At 45.5% G+C, this 16,138-nt stretch overlaps 1 protein-coding gene across 3 annotated transcripts in view; it reads right to left on the bottom strand.

The window, feature by feature from the left end:
* The window catches only part of DIAPH2 (diaphanous related formin 2), a 1,637,420-nt gene that overhangs the window by 1,471,239 nt on the left and 150,043 nt on the right, over window positions 1–16,138 (bottom strand). For all 3 annotated transcript variants that reach the window (XM_077484914.1, XM_077484903.1, XM_077484922.1), the window contains one exon: window positions 13,975–14,079. In XM_077484914.1, coding sequence (XP_077341040.1) covers window positions 13,975–14,079 — 105 coding nt within the window. The remainder of the gene's footprint in view (window positions 1–13,974; window positions 14,080–16,138) is intronic.

Below are 16,138 nucleotides of genomic sequence, written 5' to 3'. Positions count from 1 at the left end.
AGAGGAAGCAACTGCAATGTGTATAATGCAATCGGCCTTTGTATATCGATATTGTAGCCTTTTCATGGCACAACCAACAAGCAGAAGTCACACAATGGCAGACGTGGACATGGCACAGACAATGGAGTAGGACTGAGGGGAATCCAGCAGTGGACATACACTATATGGCCAACAGTTCACGGACACATAACCATCACACTTACCTATGTGGACAAAAGCACGTTGACCTCCATCCAAAAGATATAGTTCAACTGTTTTCAGTAAAGGGTACTGTTAATATTACAGCAGAATTTTTAGACAATGGTGCCAACCTTGTGGTTATAGTTTGGTGAAGGCCCTTTTCTGTATGACTGTTCCACTGTATACCAAGCCAGTTCCATTAAAGACATGGTTTGACCAATTTGATATGAAGGAACTCAAGTTACCAGCACAGATCTTTGACTTCAGTCCTATTGAAGACTTTTTGAAATAAGTGAAACCAAGAAAAACCCAACTGTGTGTTCAACATGTAGACAAAGGAAAAGCTTGTAAGGTCACGGACGGTAATAAACAAAATCCTCACTACCAAGGACTAAACGAATGGAGATACCTTGGAACTTGCCAATATTTCTTATCTGATTTATGCCTAGGTGCAGGATTGCAGTGCTATCCCCTTATCCTAGATGGAATATGGACTTTTAACCCAAGAAGACTGTTTTCATGTGCTTTAGGGGCAATATCATATAGTACGTATGTTGGGGGTAGTAGTGAAACTACCAAAATCCTAGTGTTCTGCTACTATGGGAAGGCCCCAAGACGCCAGGAAGAAGCTGCTGCAGAACATGTGAAAGGTTCTCACTGTGGGACCGTAAGGCCAGGTTCACACTGTTACGACCGCAAAGTCATGCAACTTGCTTGCAATTTCCTTGCAACTTGCTTGAGATTCTCTTGCACTGTCCTTGCAATTTGCTTGTGAATTTTGTGATTTAAAAGGCCTATAAAGGATTTAAAGTAAAGGGCCTCAGGATCAGTAGGAAGGGCTCTGAGCCCGGAGAAAAGGGCCTCGGGCTTGAAAGGAAAGACCCTGGGACCAGAGGAAACAGCCCCAAGACCGATGGAAAGAGCCCCAGTGGTCAGGTGGGTACTTCAGGATTTCCTGCACGGAGGCCCTGAAGGTTCTAGTTATGCTTCTGGTTGGGTGTGATATACCAGCATGGCCTCAGAGCAGTAGGGCGTTTTAGATTTTTATTTTTTTTTCTCTGTTGAAGATGAAATGATTTTGTCTTTATCATTGCATATTAAAAAGTTCTGGGCTCATTTCTTTTGAGAAAATAGTGGTGATATCCACATATTAAAGGTTAAGGCCGCGTACACACGCGCGGACTGTTCGCTCAACTTTGTCCGTCAAACAGTTTCAGCAAACAGTCCGCTCAAAATTAGCATGGACGGACATGGCCACACACGACGGACGAACAGTTTGCTGAAACCGTGCGCGATGACGTGAACGGCACGTACGACGGGACGGAAAATACGACGTCCTATACACTGCATTACAACTTTCGGTGTGTAAATCCTTTCTGAGCATGCGCGGAACTTAGTTTGACGAACAAGCCTACACACGAGGGGACTGTTCGCTGAAACCAAGTTTCAGCGGACAGTTTTTCGGAATTTCCGAAAAACTTTGTTCAGCAGACTGTTCGCTGAAACTGTCCGCTGAAAGCCCACACACGGGCGGACTGTCCGCCGAAACACTGTTCAGCGGACAAAGTTGGGTGAACAGTCCCCGCGTGTGTACGCGGCCTTAGTCATGTTCTTATTTATACTGTAGGTCTTGGGGTGAGAATTTTGGAGCACAGATACAGTCCGAAATCAAGCCTTCCTAAAAGAGTGGAGGCTGCTATAGCCACAAAGATGGGCCAACTCCACATTAATACCCATGGTTTAAGGATGGGATGTTTAAAAACATCATATACCGGTAGGTGTGATGATCAGATGTCCAACAACCTTGGCCATAAAGTGTAACACATTGTTGAGAAAGTTGATCTTTTGAAGTATTTACTGAAACTAAACCTGCTGACCTTCCTTTCTGAAAGGATTCTCCAGATTTAAAGCTTTGAGTCACTGATCTTGATCACGCAGGCAATGACATTCGATTTTCTATGTGTTTTCTATATATTTTTTGCCAGTTGATACTTGTATTCGGTTAGTGACTCAGCAAGTACCAAAGATGGTGGATCTGCTTAACAGTCAGGCAACTTGCATTTTTAGAAGGTGGTCACCAATGTCAGCACCCACACATCTGTTGTCAGAGATTTACTTTAAAAACAGTTAAAACTACATTACCTAAAATGAAAATTCTTGACTGTTTTCTAGCTATGCAGTGGAGCTTATTGCTTTCTATTAGCTGTCATGCCAAGCCAAATCCAGGAAACCAACAATGGTAACCCCTTTCCCATCCATCCCTGACTACAAGTGGGTCTTCATGCCCAGGGGCGGAGCCAACTTCCAATCACGTGACCACTGTGTTTGGCTGTCATGGTGGTCACATTATCTGGAGCCCATTAAAAATAGAGGTTTGCAAAAAGAAATTAGGTTACATGCAGGTACCTATCCCAGTGGTCGCCAATTTTCAGACCTCAGGGACCACTATACTTACAATTTTGGATCCCGGGACCACTAACATGAATTTTACATGCTGTATACACACACAATGTTCCGGTTATCTGCTTCCCTCCCCCTGGATCCCACTGCTTCCTTGTACACACAATGTCTGGCTTTCTGCCCCCCACCCCCCACACACACACTCTGCTTCACACTGCTGTCTAATACACACAATGTTTTGGTGATCTGCCTTCCTCCCCCTGGATCACACTGCTGCCTTATGCACACAATGCTCCGGTTATCTGCCTTCCTCCCAATGGATCACACTGCTGCCTTATGCACACAATGCTCCGGTTATCTGCCTTCCTCCCAATGGATCACACTGCTGCCTTATACACACAATGCTCCGGTTATCTGCCTTCTTCCCCCTGGATCACACTGCTGCCTTATACACACAATGCTCTGGTTATCTGCCTTTGCCCCCTGGATCACACTGCTGTCTTGTACACACAATGCTCTGGCTTTCTGCCCCCCCCCACACACACACACACACTCTGCTTCACACTGCTGCCTTCTACACACAATGCTCTGGTTATCTGCCTTCCTCCCCCTGGATCACACTGCTGCCTTATACACACAATGCTCCGGTTATCTGCCTTCCTCCCCCTGGATCACACTGCTGCCTTATACACACAATGCTCCGGTTATCTGCCTTCCTCCCCCTGGATCACACTGCTGCCTTATACACACAATGCTCCGGTTATCTGCCTTCCTCCCCCTGGATCACACTGCTGCCTTATACACACAATGCTCCGGTTATCTGCCTTCCTCCCCCTGGATCACACTGCTGCCTTATAAACACAATGCTCCGGTTATCTGCCTTCTTCCCCCTGAATCACACTGCTGCCTTATACACACAATGCTCTGGCTTTCTGCCTCCCCCCCCCCCCACACACACACACAAACTCTGCTGCACACTTCTGCCTTATACACACAATGTCTCGGTTATCTGCTTTCCTCCCCCTGGATCACACTGCTGTCTTATACACACAATTCTCCAGTTATCTGCCTTCCTCACCCTGGATCACATTGCTGCCCTGTACACACAATGCCCCCTCCCCCCCCCCCCCCCCACACACACACACACACTCTGCTTCACACTGCTGCTTTACACAGACTTATCATTGGATCTCACCTACTTATCCAGCCATGTACTCAAGCTCCGTGCTCCCTTTCACAGTCTGCAATCAATGCTTACATTGGCAGTCCCCTCCTAGTCCACCTCCCACTCTCTGCACTACTCCCGGCACCTCCCTCTGAGTTCACAGGAACTAGAACTACAGAGAAGGCATTGGGTATCAATGCGGACTGACAGTGAGAACAACACTGGAAACAACATTGGGCAGTATCCATGCAGCACAATGTTGATTTGCCGCAGAATCCCTGGGGACCACCAACATTTTTTCTGTAAACCATCAGTGGTCCACGAACCACTGGCTGGGGACCGCTGGCCTATTCCATTCTTTACTCCTTCCCTGCCCATGACCACTGTGATTGGCTGTCATGGTGGTCATATGATTGCCAGTCCACCTTGCCAGCTCCCGATCATGACGAGACACTGAAAGCTTTCCTTGACGGCTCAGTAGAGAAACTTCACTCGTCCATGAACACATATGTGTGGCATTTGGTCATTAAAGCCTAATCCATTTGCTTCCACACACATGCATTACCTAGGTGGCAAGAAGTTAGAAAACCTTGGTAGATTTAGGTCCAGAAGTATGAATATGGTAAATAGATAACATGTCTATCAGTCTCACTTGTGCCTCATATATTCTTCCGAAAATATTATCCTTCTGTTATGGCTTACCCCACTCCAACTTAAGTCCAGAATGGGTATTGGAAAGGCTCTTGGAATAATCAGCAGTGCAATCATGTGGAAGGTTGAACCCATTTATAAGGCTCAATGGCCCTTGTGAGGCTATTCTTCTCAGATCGAGTTCCACTAACTGGGGAACCCAGAATCAGAATCCAGAAAGAGAAAGATAATAAAGGTTTTTTTTTTAAAAAAAACAGACAACATATTTCAGTGGTCTGAACACTCCTTCATCAGGGCTTAGATGTTGTAAGGATGCAAATAGCACAGTTAGCAAACTGAATTTGCGTAAATGATACAATATCTGAAATGTTTTTTGCTGCCGAATCCAGTTCAGAGATTTTATCACTAATGTAAATTTGACAAGCCTTTGAAGTTTGTAGTTGGGGTTCATTATGTTATCATTCTCTTTCTGGCTTCTGCCCAACTAAGGCTGATGTCAGAAGAAAAGTTTGTGTGCTTTGCCGCCCAAAAAACAGTGCCACGTTATTTAATATCAGGTCCCTTATCTTCCAGGGGCAGTAGGCTCTTGTTAAGATTGTGATCCCTGACCAAAATCCTGTTGAAATCCTGTTAAGTCTCACTGCTCTCTATGCGTCTGGACTGGATCTGAACCCACAACCTCTGTTGCATCTGGCAGTGGCTCTTCTTGCTGGGCCACCAGGGATGCTGGTTGGCAGCCTGTCAGCCTTTTTAGGACAGTCTTGCCTTGCTGTCACCTGTTTCTAGTAAACCTTGAACTCTTTGCTCCTTCCATGAACTTCCTATTTAAGCCACGTCTCTGCACTTCCCGTTTGCCAGTTTATTGTGCTCTTTCCAGCTCATATTTTGTTCCATTGTGTACCTGCAGCTGTCCTTATCCCCTCTACCACTCATTACCAACTTATGGCTTTTTTCTCGACTATGTTTCTGCTTGATCTCTACCTGCTAAATCCACTACTGGACCTTGGCTTGCTTGCCTCCTGTTGGGGTGATCCTGAGGACTGCAACCTGGTACTAATACACAGAAAAACTAATTTCCACCATCAGGAGTTCTGGTGAATAACGGTTAGTCCATAGACCCCGCATCTCAGATGAGCCTGCGTCCTCTGCCAGGGTGGCCTGCTTGTGCACTTATCCAGCTGGTCGGTGGGATCCTCTCTACTTCTATAAATACTGATCTCTGACCGCGACATCAGGGCTCCATTAGAGAGATTTGTTCTTGCACACTGTCCTGGTGAGAACCATTTCATAGTAGGAAAAATCTCCCCCATAGAAATTTGCTCCTTTGGTAATCTTGAAAATCTGAACCAACAATTCCATTTTTGGGTGGAATTTTCCTGGTTGACTGTTGCCTTGCCATTAACTGGAAAGGGGTTCAGAAGGACAAGCATGCATTTTAATAACGTTGTAATGCACAGTCTTAAAGTGGTTGTAAACCCTTACAAACCACTTTGACCTACAGGTAAGCCTAGAATAAGGCTTATCTGTAGGTCCAAGAAATATCTCCTAAACCTACATGGTTTAGGAGATATTTACTAAAAGACAGTGACAGCTGTCTATGGCGCATGTGGCGTAGACAGCGGCACGCAGGCGCACTATCGCCGTTAGCAGCATGCCGCTGCTAACGGCGATATGGCGTTAGTGGTGGCTCCCGTGCGCATGCGTGGGAGTGATGACACCGCTGCTCCGGCGCTGTAAGTGGCCGGAGCAGCGATACCCGGAAGAAGATGGATGCTCCGGACTACAGGGGACAGCGGCGACTTCGCTGGCTCCTGTGTCAGGTAAGTGACCCATAATGGGCTACTATGCGATGCATAGTAGCCCATTATGCTTTACCTTTGCAGGAAGACAAAGAGGAAGTAAACCCATCAGGGTTTACTGCCTCTTTAATAATGCGAAAAAAGAATGCCCTTGGAGGGGTTTTTGCGTGAAATTTCCACAATTTCCTATGGGATGTGGTAGGAGTCTTTTTTGGAAACTCTTAGGCCGCGTACACACGAGCGGACTTTTCGACATCCAAAGTCCGACGGACTGAGTCCGTCAGACTATCCGATCGTGTGTGGGCTGCAACGGACTTTAGCTTCGCTAAAGTCTGACGGACTTTAGAAATGAAGCATGCTTCAAATTTTCCCGACGGAACTCCGCCGGACCCGTCCCCTTCGAAAAATCCGCTCGTGTGTATGCTATTCCGACGGACTAAAACCGACGCTAGGGCAGCTATTGACTACTGGCTATGAACTTCCTTATTCGAATCCAGTCGTACGTCATCACGTTCGACTCCGTCGGAGTTTGGTGTGATGGTGTGTGTCCAAGTCCGTTCGGTCGAAAAGTCCGCCAGAACTCCGTCGGAACTCCGGCGGAACTCCTTTGGAGGTCTGTCGGACATAAGTCCTCTCGTGTGTACGGGGCATTAGGTCATTTCTCTTCTGCTTTTCTTTCAGCCTTAATAATGTGCTACATGGTCTGGATGTAGGTACCATCATTTGATGTAGTGAAGCCTCAAATTAAAAAATATCTACATCGTGATGATGTCCTTACTAGGGATGGGTCATGGAGGAGCGGATGTGAACTTTGCATGTGCAGAATAATTGGCCAAGACCTTGTAAACAGTTGTAAACAGTTCACAAGGCTATGAGTAACTTGTGCAGTAATCTGTGGAATAATGGTCTTCTTATTACCCGTATAATATTATTTTTCTTCACTTATTCGGAAAGATATTGCCTAGGAAAGGGTGTTGTGTATACTTGAGAAATCTGTGTAATCAAGAACAATTATGCCACTGTCGTGATTGCTGTTGATATAAGAGGCAGCTGCTTTTTACAGAGGTCTCTCTCAAATTCTAACATGTCTTGAAGAACCAAGAGAATTTTGCTCTACAGAGAGACACTGCTTGTAAGCAACTTTGGTACTTAAAAACCACTGTGTTTTGGGGACTTTGGATGCAGGGTTTATTTGCTAGAAAGGGACTCCGTCAAGGCCGGGACAAGGGGTGGGCAGAAGGGGCGGCTGCCCTGGGCACTGTGGTATCATGTGAGGTGAGTGGGGGCACCACAAGGAGATTGGGGGGAGGGTATTTTTGTTGGAAGGGGGAACTTGGAGGGTGGCAGAGGGTAAGTATTGTCCTAGGAAGGGAAATTTGTGGGGGTATGCTAAGAGTGTTAATTTAGGGGGCTTTGTGTGGGGAAGGGGAATGAGAGAAGAAAATTTGTACTAAGAGGGAGGATTGGGGGGGGGGGGGTTGTGCTGGGGGGGATTTCCAGTGGGGGGGGGAGATGTGTACTGGAAGGAAAAATTAGGAATTTTTGGGGGTAGAGAATTTTTGCTAGGAGGGTTGATTTTTTTTGGGGGGGGGGGGGCATTTGTGCTGGGGGGTTTGGTGGATGGGGGGCAAAGATTTGGGCTGGGAGGGGAGATTTCAGCAGGGGGAATGATTTGTACTGGGAGGAGGGAAAATGATGCTTAGGGGGAGTGAAAAGGATTAGTGCTCAGTTTTTTGTTGAGGAGGATTTTTTGTTGCCACATAATACTGATACATCTTGTGGGGCGGGGGGGGGGGGGGCGAAGTTTGGCATGTTCACCCTGGGCTCTAGAAGACCTTGTCCCATCACTGGACTCCGTTGTGTAGTTAGAGCCAGACAGGTTGGATTTATGTGTTATGCTTGGTTGCTATGGGCTAGCTGTCTAAATTATATACAGGGCTGCAAATGCTTAATACTATTATTATTATACAAGATTTATATAAAACCAGCATATTAAGCTACAGAGGTGAGCAGAGATAGGGGGGTTTGAGGTATAGGGGTGACCAGAGAGAGGAGTGTTTGGGGTACAGAGGTGAGCAGAGATAGGGGGGTTTGAGGTATAGGGGTGACCAGAGAGAGGAGTGTTTGGGGTACAGAGGTGAGCAGAGATAGGGGGGTTTGAGGTATAGGGGTGACCAGAGAGAGGAGTGTTTGGGGTACAGAGGTGAGCAGAGATAGGGGGGTTTGAGGTATAGAGGTGACCAGAGAGAGGAGTGTTTGGGGTACAGAGGTGAGCAGAGAGAGGGTGTTCAGGGTACAGAGGTGAGAAAAGAGAGGGGGGCTTTGTGGAACAGATATGAGCAGAAAGAGGAGGTTCAGGGTACAGAGGTGAGAAAAGAGGGGGTTTTGTAGAACAGAGATGAGCACAGAGAGATGGTTCAGGGTACAGAGGTGAGCAAAGAGAGGGGGTTTGGGGTACAGAGATGAACAGACAGGGGAGTTGAAGTACAGAGATGAGCAGAGAGTGGGGGTTTGGGGTACAGAGGCGAGGAGACAGGGGAGTGTTGGAGTACATAGATGGGCAGACAGGGGAGTTGAAGTACAGAGGTAAGCAGAGAGGGGGTTTTGGGGTACAGAGATGAGCAAAGAGGGGGGTTTGGGGTACAGACGTGAGCAGACAGGGAAGTTGGAGTACAGAGATGGGCAGAGAGGGGGGTTTGGAGTACAGAGTTGAGCAGAGAGGGTGTTTGAGCTTTGGGGTGCACACCCTAAAGCAATAGGCTGCACACACATATTTCTGCATTGTTTTTGATGGAAAAGTTGATGGAGGGAGCAAAAGGGGGAGGAAATATCATGGGCTCAGTCTTTGTTTGGTTTGACATTCCATACTGAAATGTCAGGTAGCAAATCAGAGATGTGCGAGGGGATTGAAGAGCGAGGTTAGGAGTAATGAGGTAGATTTGGGTTTCATCAGTATAGAGATAGTATTGGAAGCCATGGGAGGTTATCAACTGACCGAGGGAGGAGATGTAGATAGAAACTAGAAGGAGTCCAAGGATAGGACCTCATGGGACCCCTATGGAGAGAGGAAAAGTTTTAAGCCTTAAATGTTTTGCATTCTGGTTTATAACTTGGAAAATACCATGTGGAATCTCGCCCTACGAGTAAAAACCTAAATAAGACCTTGAAAGACGGGAAGGCCACTGTCATTACACTTGGTATAAGCCAACGCAATCTTTCTAAGCATAGATTTCACCCCCTCTTTTACACATGTGATATGGACCTGCTGGTGCTGGTTTGTGGATCCACAAAGAACTCTCCTGTGAAGCAGGTGCACACGTACATGCAGCATTCAAACACGCATGGGAAAGCATTGAGCGTTGGTAGGGAAAAAAATAAAAAATTAGCATGGTGCTAATGTGCAAATTCCAATTATATCTGTAGCCATTAATTTGATTAAATAACATTATTATTCATACACTGCTTTATCTTCGTCCTGCCTGGTGTGTCTTCATTTCACAGAATTACTAATAATTTTGCCTGTAGGTGACTAAACAGGAGAGGAGGGGAAAAAAAAAAAAAACAGCGCACATTGCAGAAAATGAGATTGGAGTTTCCCAGGTCGCCAGCAAAACAATCATATAAATAAATAATAAGATCAAGGATTAATTGCAATGCCTTAATAAAACCTTTGGATTCAGCGTCTTCTCGTAAATGGAAGTTGTTTTGGCTCTGGTATAATTCTTCTTATCAACTGGAACATATTTTCTGCCTGTGGTCACCCAGAGCCACTATTCTGCAGTTGTTGGTTTTCGACTTTTTTTGTCCCGGAAAACGTCTAGGTATTAGGCTTCCGAAATCAATACAAATGCAAGATACTGCCCCGGGCTATGTTCTGGCACACTTTCGCTGACCGCTGGTGTTGACTTAATGGGATCCGCACTTCCCCCCCCCCCCCCCCCAACAATCCAAATTCAAGTCGAAAAAAGCCTCACATTGTTAACTTTCTTTTCCACCGCCATACGCGGCTCCTTTCCCTCTGATGAGTTTCACAAGCCGTTGAGGTGAACACACACCAGAAGAGAAGAAGGAGCAGAGTCTGGCAGAGAGCGATGTGCTTGGAATTGAAAGGATGGACTCGTCCATGTTCCATCACGCCTTCTTCACTGATGCATTTTACCCCAGCTGTTGAGGTGAAATATGCTAGAGGAGATGAATCAGAGTGTGGTAGAAGGAGATGCAATTGAAGCCATGAACTCATTCGTGTTACAACACACCTTCTCCACTGATGCATTTTACCCCAAACCCAGAGATCAGGAACACTGACACATTGTACAAAGCAAGTTATTAAAATTATTTAAAAAAGAGAACATGTGTTGGGTTCCGCCAGACACTACCGCTATTCCTATGATGTGTTTCACCCCAACTGTTGAGGTGGAACACTCAACGCGGAGAAGGAGCAGAGTCTGGTGGAGGACTGAAGCGGTGAATGCATTTTTGTTACACTACTCCTTCTCATCCATGTTACACAATGTCTTCTCTGATGATGTTTTCCTATCCCAACTGTTGAGGTGAAACATGCAAGAGGAGAAGAAGTAGAGTCTGGCAGAGGGCAATATTCTTGGAATTAAAGCTGTAAACTCATTTATGTTAAACCACTTCTCCAATGACCCCTTTCACCCCAACTATTGAGGTGAAACGCACTAGGGGAGAAGAAGCAGGGTATGACAGAGGGAGATGTGCTTGGAATTGAAGCTGTGAACTCATCCATGTTACGCTACTCCTCTTCTGATGGGTTTCACCCCAACTAGTGAGGTGAAACGCACTAGGGGAGAAGAAGCAGGGTATGACAGAGGGAGATGTGCTTGGAATTGAAGCTGTGAACTCATCCATGTTACGCTACTCCTCTTCTGATGGGTTTCACCCCAACTAGTGAGGTGAAACGCACTAGGGGAGAAGAAGCAAGGGTGTGACAGAGGGAGATGTGCTTGGAATTGAAGCTGTGAACTCATCCATGTTACGCCACTCCTCTTCTGATGGGTTTCACCCCAACTGCTGAGGTGAAACACACCAGAGTAGTACTACACCTTCTCATTGATGTTACGCAATGCCTTCTCCGCTGACGTTCTTTTTACCCCAACTATTGAGGTGAAGCATGCAAGAGGAGAAGAGTATAGCAGAGGGCAATATACTTAATTAATTAAATTCAATCTCATCCATGTTACACCACTCCCCCGCTCATGCATTTCACCCCAAACATCAAAGTGAAATGCTCTAGAATAGAAGGAGCAGAGTCAGGCAGAGGGAGATGTGCTTGGAATTGAACCTGTGAACTCATTCGTGTTACACCACTCCTCTTCTGATGAGTTTCGCCCCAACTGCTGAGGTGAAACACACTAGAGGAGAAGAAGCAGAGTCTGGTGAAGGGCAATATCCTTGGAATTGAAGTCGTGAACTCATCCATGTTACACCCTACCTTCTCCAATGATGCATTTCACCCCAACCATGAAACACACTAGAGAAGGATCAGAGTCTACCAGAAGATGATGTGCTTGGAATTGAAGCTGTGAACTCATCCATGTTACGCTACTCCTCTTCTGATGGGTTTCACCCCAACTAGTGAGGTGAAACGCACTAGGGGAGAAGAAGCAGGGTATGACAGAGGGAGATGTGCTTGGAATTGAAGCTGTGAACTCATCCATGTTACGCTACTCCTCTTCTGATGGGTTTCACCCCAACTAGTGAGGTGAAACGCACTAGGGGAGAAGAAGCAAGGGTGTGACAGAGGGAGATGTGCTTGGAATTGAAGCTGTGAACTCATCCATGTTACGCCACTCCTCTTCTGATGGGTTTCACCCCAACTGCTGAGGTGAAACACACCAGAGTAGTACTACACCTTCTCATTGATGTTACGCAATGCCTTCTCCGCTGACGTTATTTTTACCCCAACCATTGAGGTGAAGCATGCAAGAGGAGAAGAGTATAGCAGAGGGCAATATACTTAATTAAATTCAATCTCATCCATGTTACACCACTCCCCCGCTCATGCATTTCACCCCAGACATCAAAGTGAAATGCTCTAGAAAAGAAGGAGCAGAGTCAGGCAGAGGGAGATGTGCTTGGAATTGAACCTGTGAACTCATTCGTGTTACACCACTCCTCTTCTGATGAGTTTCGCCCCAACTGCTGAGGTGAAACACACTAGAGGAGAAGAAGTAGAGTCTGGTGAAGGACAATATCCTTGGAATTGAAGCCGTAAACTCATCCATGTTACACCATACCTTATCCAATGATGCATTTCACAATTCACCCCAACCATGAAACACACTAGAGAAGGATCAGAGTCTACCAGAAGATGATGTGCTTGGAATTGAAGCTGGGAACTCATTCATGTTACACTACTCCTTTTCTTCTGACAAATTTCAACCCAAGCATTTAGGTCAAACATGCAAGAGGAGAAGAAGCAGAGTCTGGTGAAGGGTAATGTCCTTGGAACTGAAGCCGTAAACTCATCCATGTTACACCCTACCTTCTCCAATGATGGGTTTCACCCCAACCATGAAACACACTAGAGAAGGATCAGAGTCTACCAGAAGATGATGTGCTTGGAATTGAAGCTGCGAACTCATTCACGTTACATTACTCCTTCTCATCCATGTTACACTATGTCTTTTCTTCTGACACATTTGACCCCAAGCATTGAGGTCAAACATGCAAGAGGAGACGAAGCAGAGTCTGGTGAAGGGCAATATCCTTGGAATTGAAGCAGTAAACTCATCCATGTTACACCCTACCTTCTCCAATGATGGGTTTCACCCCAACCATGAAACAGTGCTTACTCATACTCTCAAACTTTGTGTGTCGAAAAATTCAGACGGAAAAAGTCCAATGGAGCCCACACACGATCGGATTTTCCGACAACAAGATCGGAACGCACATTTTCCGTTGGAAAGTCCGACCGTGTGCACAGGGCATAACTATCGTGCTAGAAAGTGAAGCTGTGAACTCATTGCTAGATTAAAGTTTTATGCAGAAAAGAAAAAAGACCTGGTGAATGTGTAGCTTTTTTTCTAATTGGATTTATTTGGCTTCTGAGTTACTAGACCCAGAGTATCAGAGATTGGCATTTACAGCTCAACTCCATCCACACAAAAATGACTCCCTTCAGTGCCGATTGATTTTTTTAAGGGTCCTAACACCGAGCAATACTCACCTTAATCCATAGTTTCCCCATCTTCCTCTCCACCCTTTCTGGCTGTGACAGTTGGTTTGCTGGAGTCGCTGTCCATGCAGGTCTTCAACCGGTTCGTGATCCTGTGTTTGTTCGGGATGGACTCCTGATGAAGGAAAGCTGGAGGGAGCATTGTAAACTTTGCTGGGAAGGAAAGAGGGTTTATCAGCAGGCACGGTCACATTGTCCTATATGGGCAAAGTGACAAGACCTCTTTAAGAATACTGTATACCCCCACCTTTCTAAGATGGTTCTCCGCCAATATTTTGTGAATCCTGAACACACTCAGTATTGTAGTCCTGCATTATCTCCTGCGGGTTGGATTGTTGGTTGTTGTCTATTGGAGGTTGGATTGTTCTTATTGAGTGTGGTAGAAACTCCAGAGATCAGGAACACCGACACATTGCACATGACACATTATGAAATTATAACAAAGAGCATGGGTAGGACTGTAACAGCAGGACAGCGCCCCCTATATGTTGTAAACATAAATGCTATAAGCAGACAATTGGACTCTACAAGACGAGAACTGAGGGCCCCTATTGGAAGTTTTAAAAAAGCCAACTTACCGACTTGGCGGTGGCAGAGATGTACTGGACCACCATCTCATGCTTTCTTGCCAGGTCCTTCTGACGTAAAGGTGCCTTTCGATCTTCATTCAAATTCATGTCCTCCTGTAAGTAAGAAGAAAAGAGGTGGCTTAGATCTGTGCTGAAAGAAACATGTTGGTTACATTTTTTACTTGTCACTTTTATTTTATACACTCTCCTTGCTCAATCCAGTAAGATATCTGCTATGTTGGCGCAGCACAGTCAAATCTTGCTAGATCTGGGTCAGGTATATAGGAAATATTTAGTAGGGATTTGGTACCTATACAAAGTCTTGCTCCATACCTTTTGTCTACTAACCACCATATGACTAAATAGATAAAGGTATGGAGTGGGACTTTCTATAGGTAACAATTAACCATAAAAAATATAATTTTTTTTATTAACATCGCTTAAAATATGTAGCCATACATGTTGCCTAAAACAAATACACCAAATGATTACAGCATCCATCAATGAAGATGTTTCCAATGTCAGCCTTAAAAATCTCAACGCGTTTCAACTCATAAAGCGTCTTCATCAGGAGGTAAAAAGGGCGTTCTGAAATATAAATATGCATAAGTCCAAATAATATTGCAAAATATAAATTTCAGTCATAAAATGACACTTGTAAGAACTTGAAAGTGGCATCCTTATGATTGAAATGTTTTGCATTACTATTGGTACTTATGCATATTTATATTTCAGAATGCACTTTTTACCTCTTGATGAAAACTCTTTATGAGTTGAAATGCCTTGAAGTTTTTCAGGCTGACATTGGAGACATCTTCACTGATTGATGCCGTAATCATTGATGTATTTGTTTTATGTCACATATATGGCTCCCCCCCACCCCGCTGACCCAATGGGGTCCAACACAAGGTTATTGCATGTATCCTTCTATCAGAGGAATAGATCCCCCTAAGCAAGAGGGGAGGGGCTCATGGTGAGATGATTACACTATAAACCAATCAGTGAGCTGCTAATTCACTCAAGTGAGAATTTTAAATTAATTACCCTTCATCTTATATTTTTAACCTGTGGCATATTCCAGAGACCACCTCACACGTGGAGTGGGTGGGTCTGTTTCCTGCAATCTGTGCTGTGAAATCAATTTCAGTGCAGCCAAAGTGATGGCCTGAACTCCGCCTTCATAAAGATTTGGCACACACTGGATTATAGTTGAAATAGGGCTGGCAGTAGGAGCTTCTGATCTGGAATGGGAGGGGGGTGGGCTCAGGTGCTTTTTTTTCAGAAGGTCAGGATGGGTGGCATAAACAGAGACAGGAGGCGGGGCAGTGGCACAGTGTCTCTAGAACTGCAAGCCCTTAAAGAAAACTTGTGTTGTGTTCATGCAGGACATTATCAGCCAACACATTCTAGAGCAAAGAAGTTACCTGGTACTTCGAGGTATGGAGGAGCATTTGAATCACTCCTTGTGGAAGTGCTTGTGATTGGCCCAATGCGGTCACGTGGGACAGGACTAAGTCATAAGCACTATGCAAGCTCCCATTTAAAGCTCTCCTGGAGAAGGGAAACCCTCCTATGACATCTGCATGGGCAGGGTACAAGTAGACGTCAAGGTTGGGTTTACACCTGTGTGCTGCGGAACAGGTGCATATTGCGTGCTGTGGTGCCACTGATTATTTTTTACTACGCCAATGCTCCTTGACAATACACACCAGATGAGGTGGTCCTACACTGACCGCCCTACTACTACATACTGCTCACTGACCACCCTACTATTACATATGCCTCACTGACTGCCCTACTACTACATACTGCTCACTGTCTGCCCTACTACTACATACTGCTCATTGACTGCCCTACTACTACATACTGCTCATTGACTGCCCTACTACTACATACTGCTCACTGACTGCCCTACTACTACATACTCCTTACTGACCACCCTACTATTACATACTCCTCACTGACCGCCCTATTACATACTGCTCACTGTCTGCCCTACTACTACATACTGCTCACTGACTGCCCTACTACTACTACATACTCCTCACTGACCGCCCTACTACTGCATACTGCTCACTGACCGTCGTACTATTACATACGCCTCACTGACCGCCCTACTACTACTTACTGCTCACTGGCCACCCTTCTACTACATACTCCTCATTGACCGCCT

This window comes from Lithobates pipiens, unplaced genomic scaffold (genome assembly GCF_037356315.1).
Source record: "Lithobates pipiens isolate NorthernLeopardFrog02 unplaced genomic scaffold, aLitPip1_a1.2 Scaffold_1, whole genome shotgun sequence".
NCBI classification, from domain to species: Eukaryota; Metazoa; Chordata; class Amphibia; order Anura; family Ranidae; genus Lithobates; species Lithobates pipiens.
This window is presented reverse-complemented; position numbering and strand designations above follow the sequence as displayed.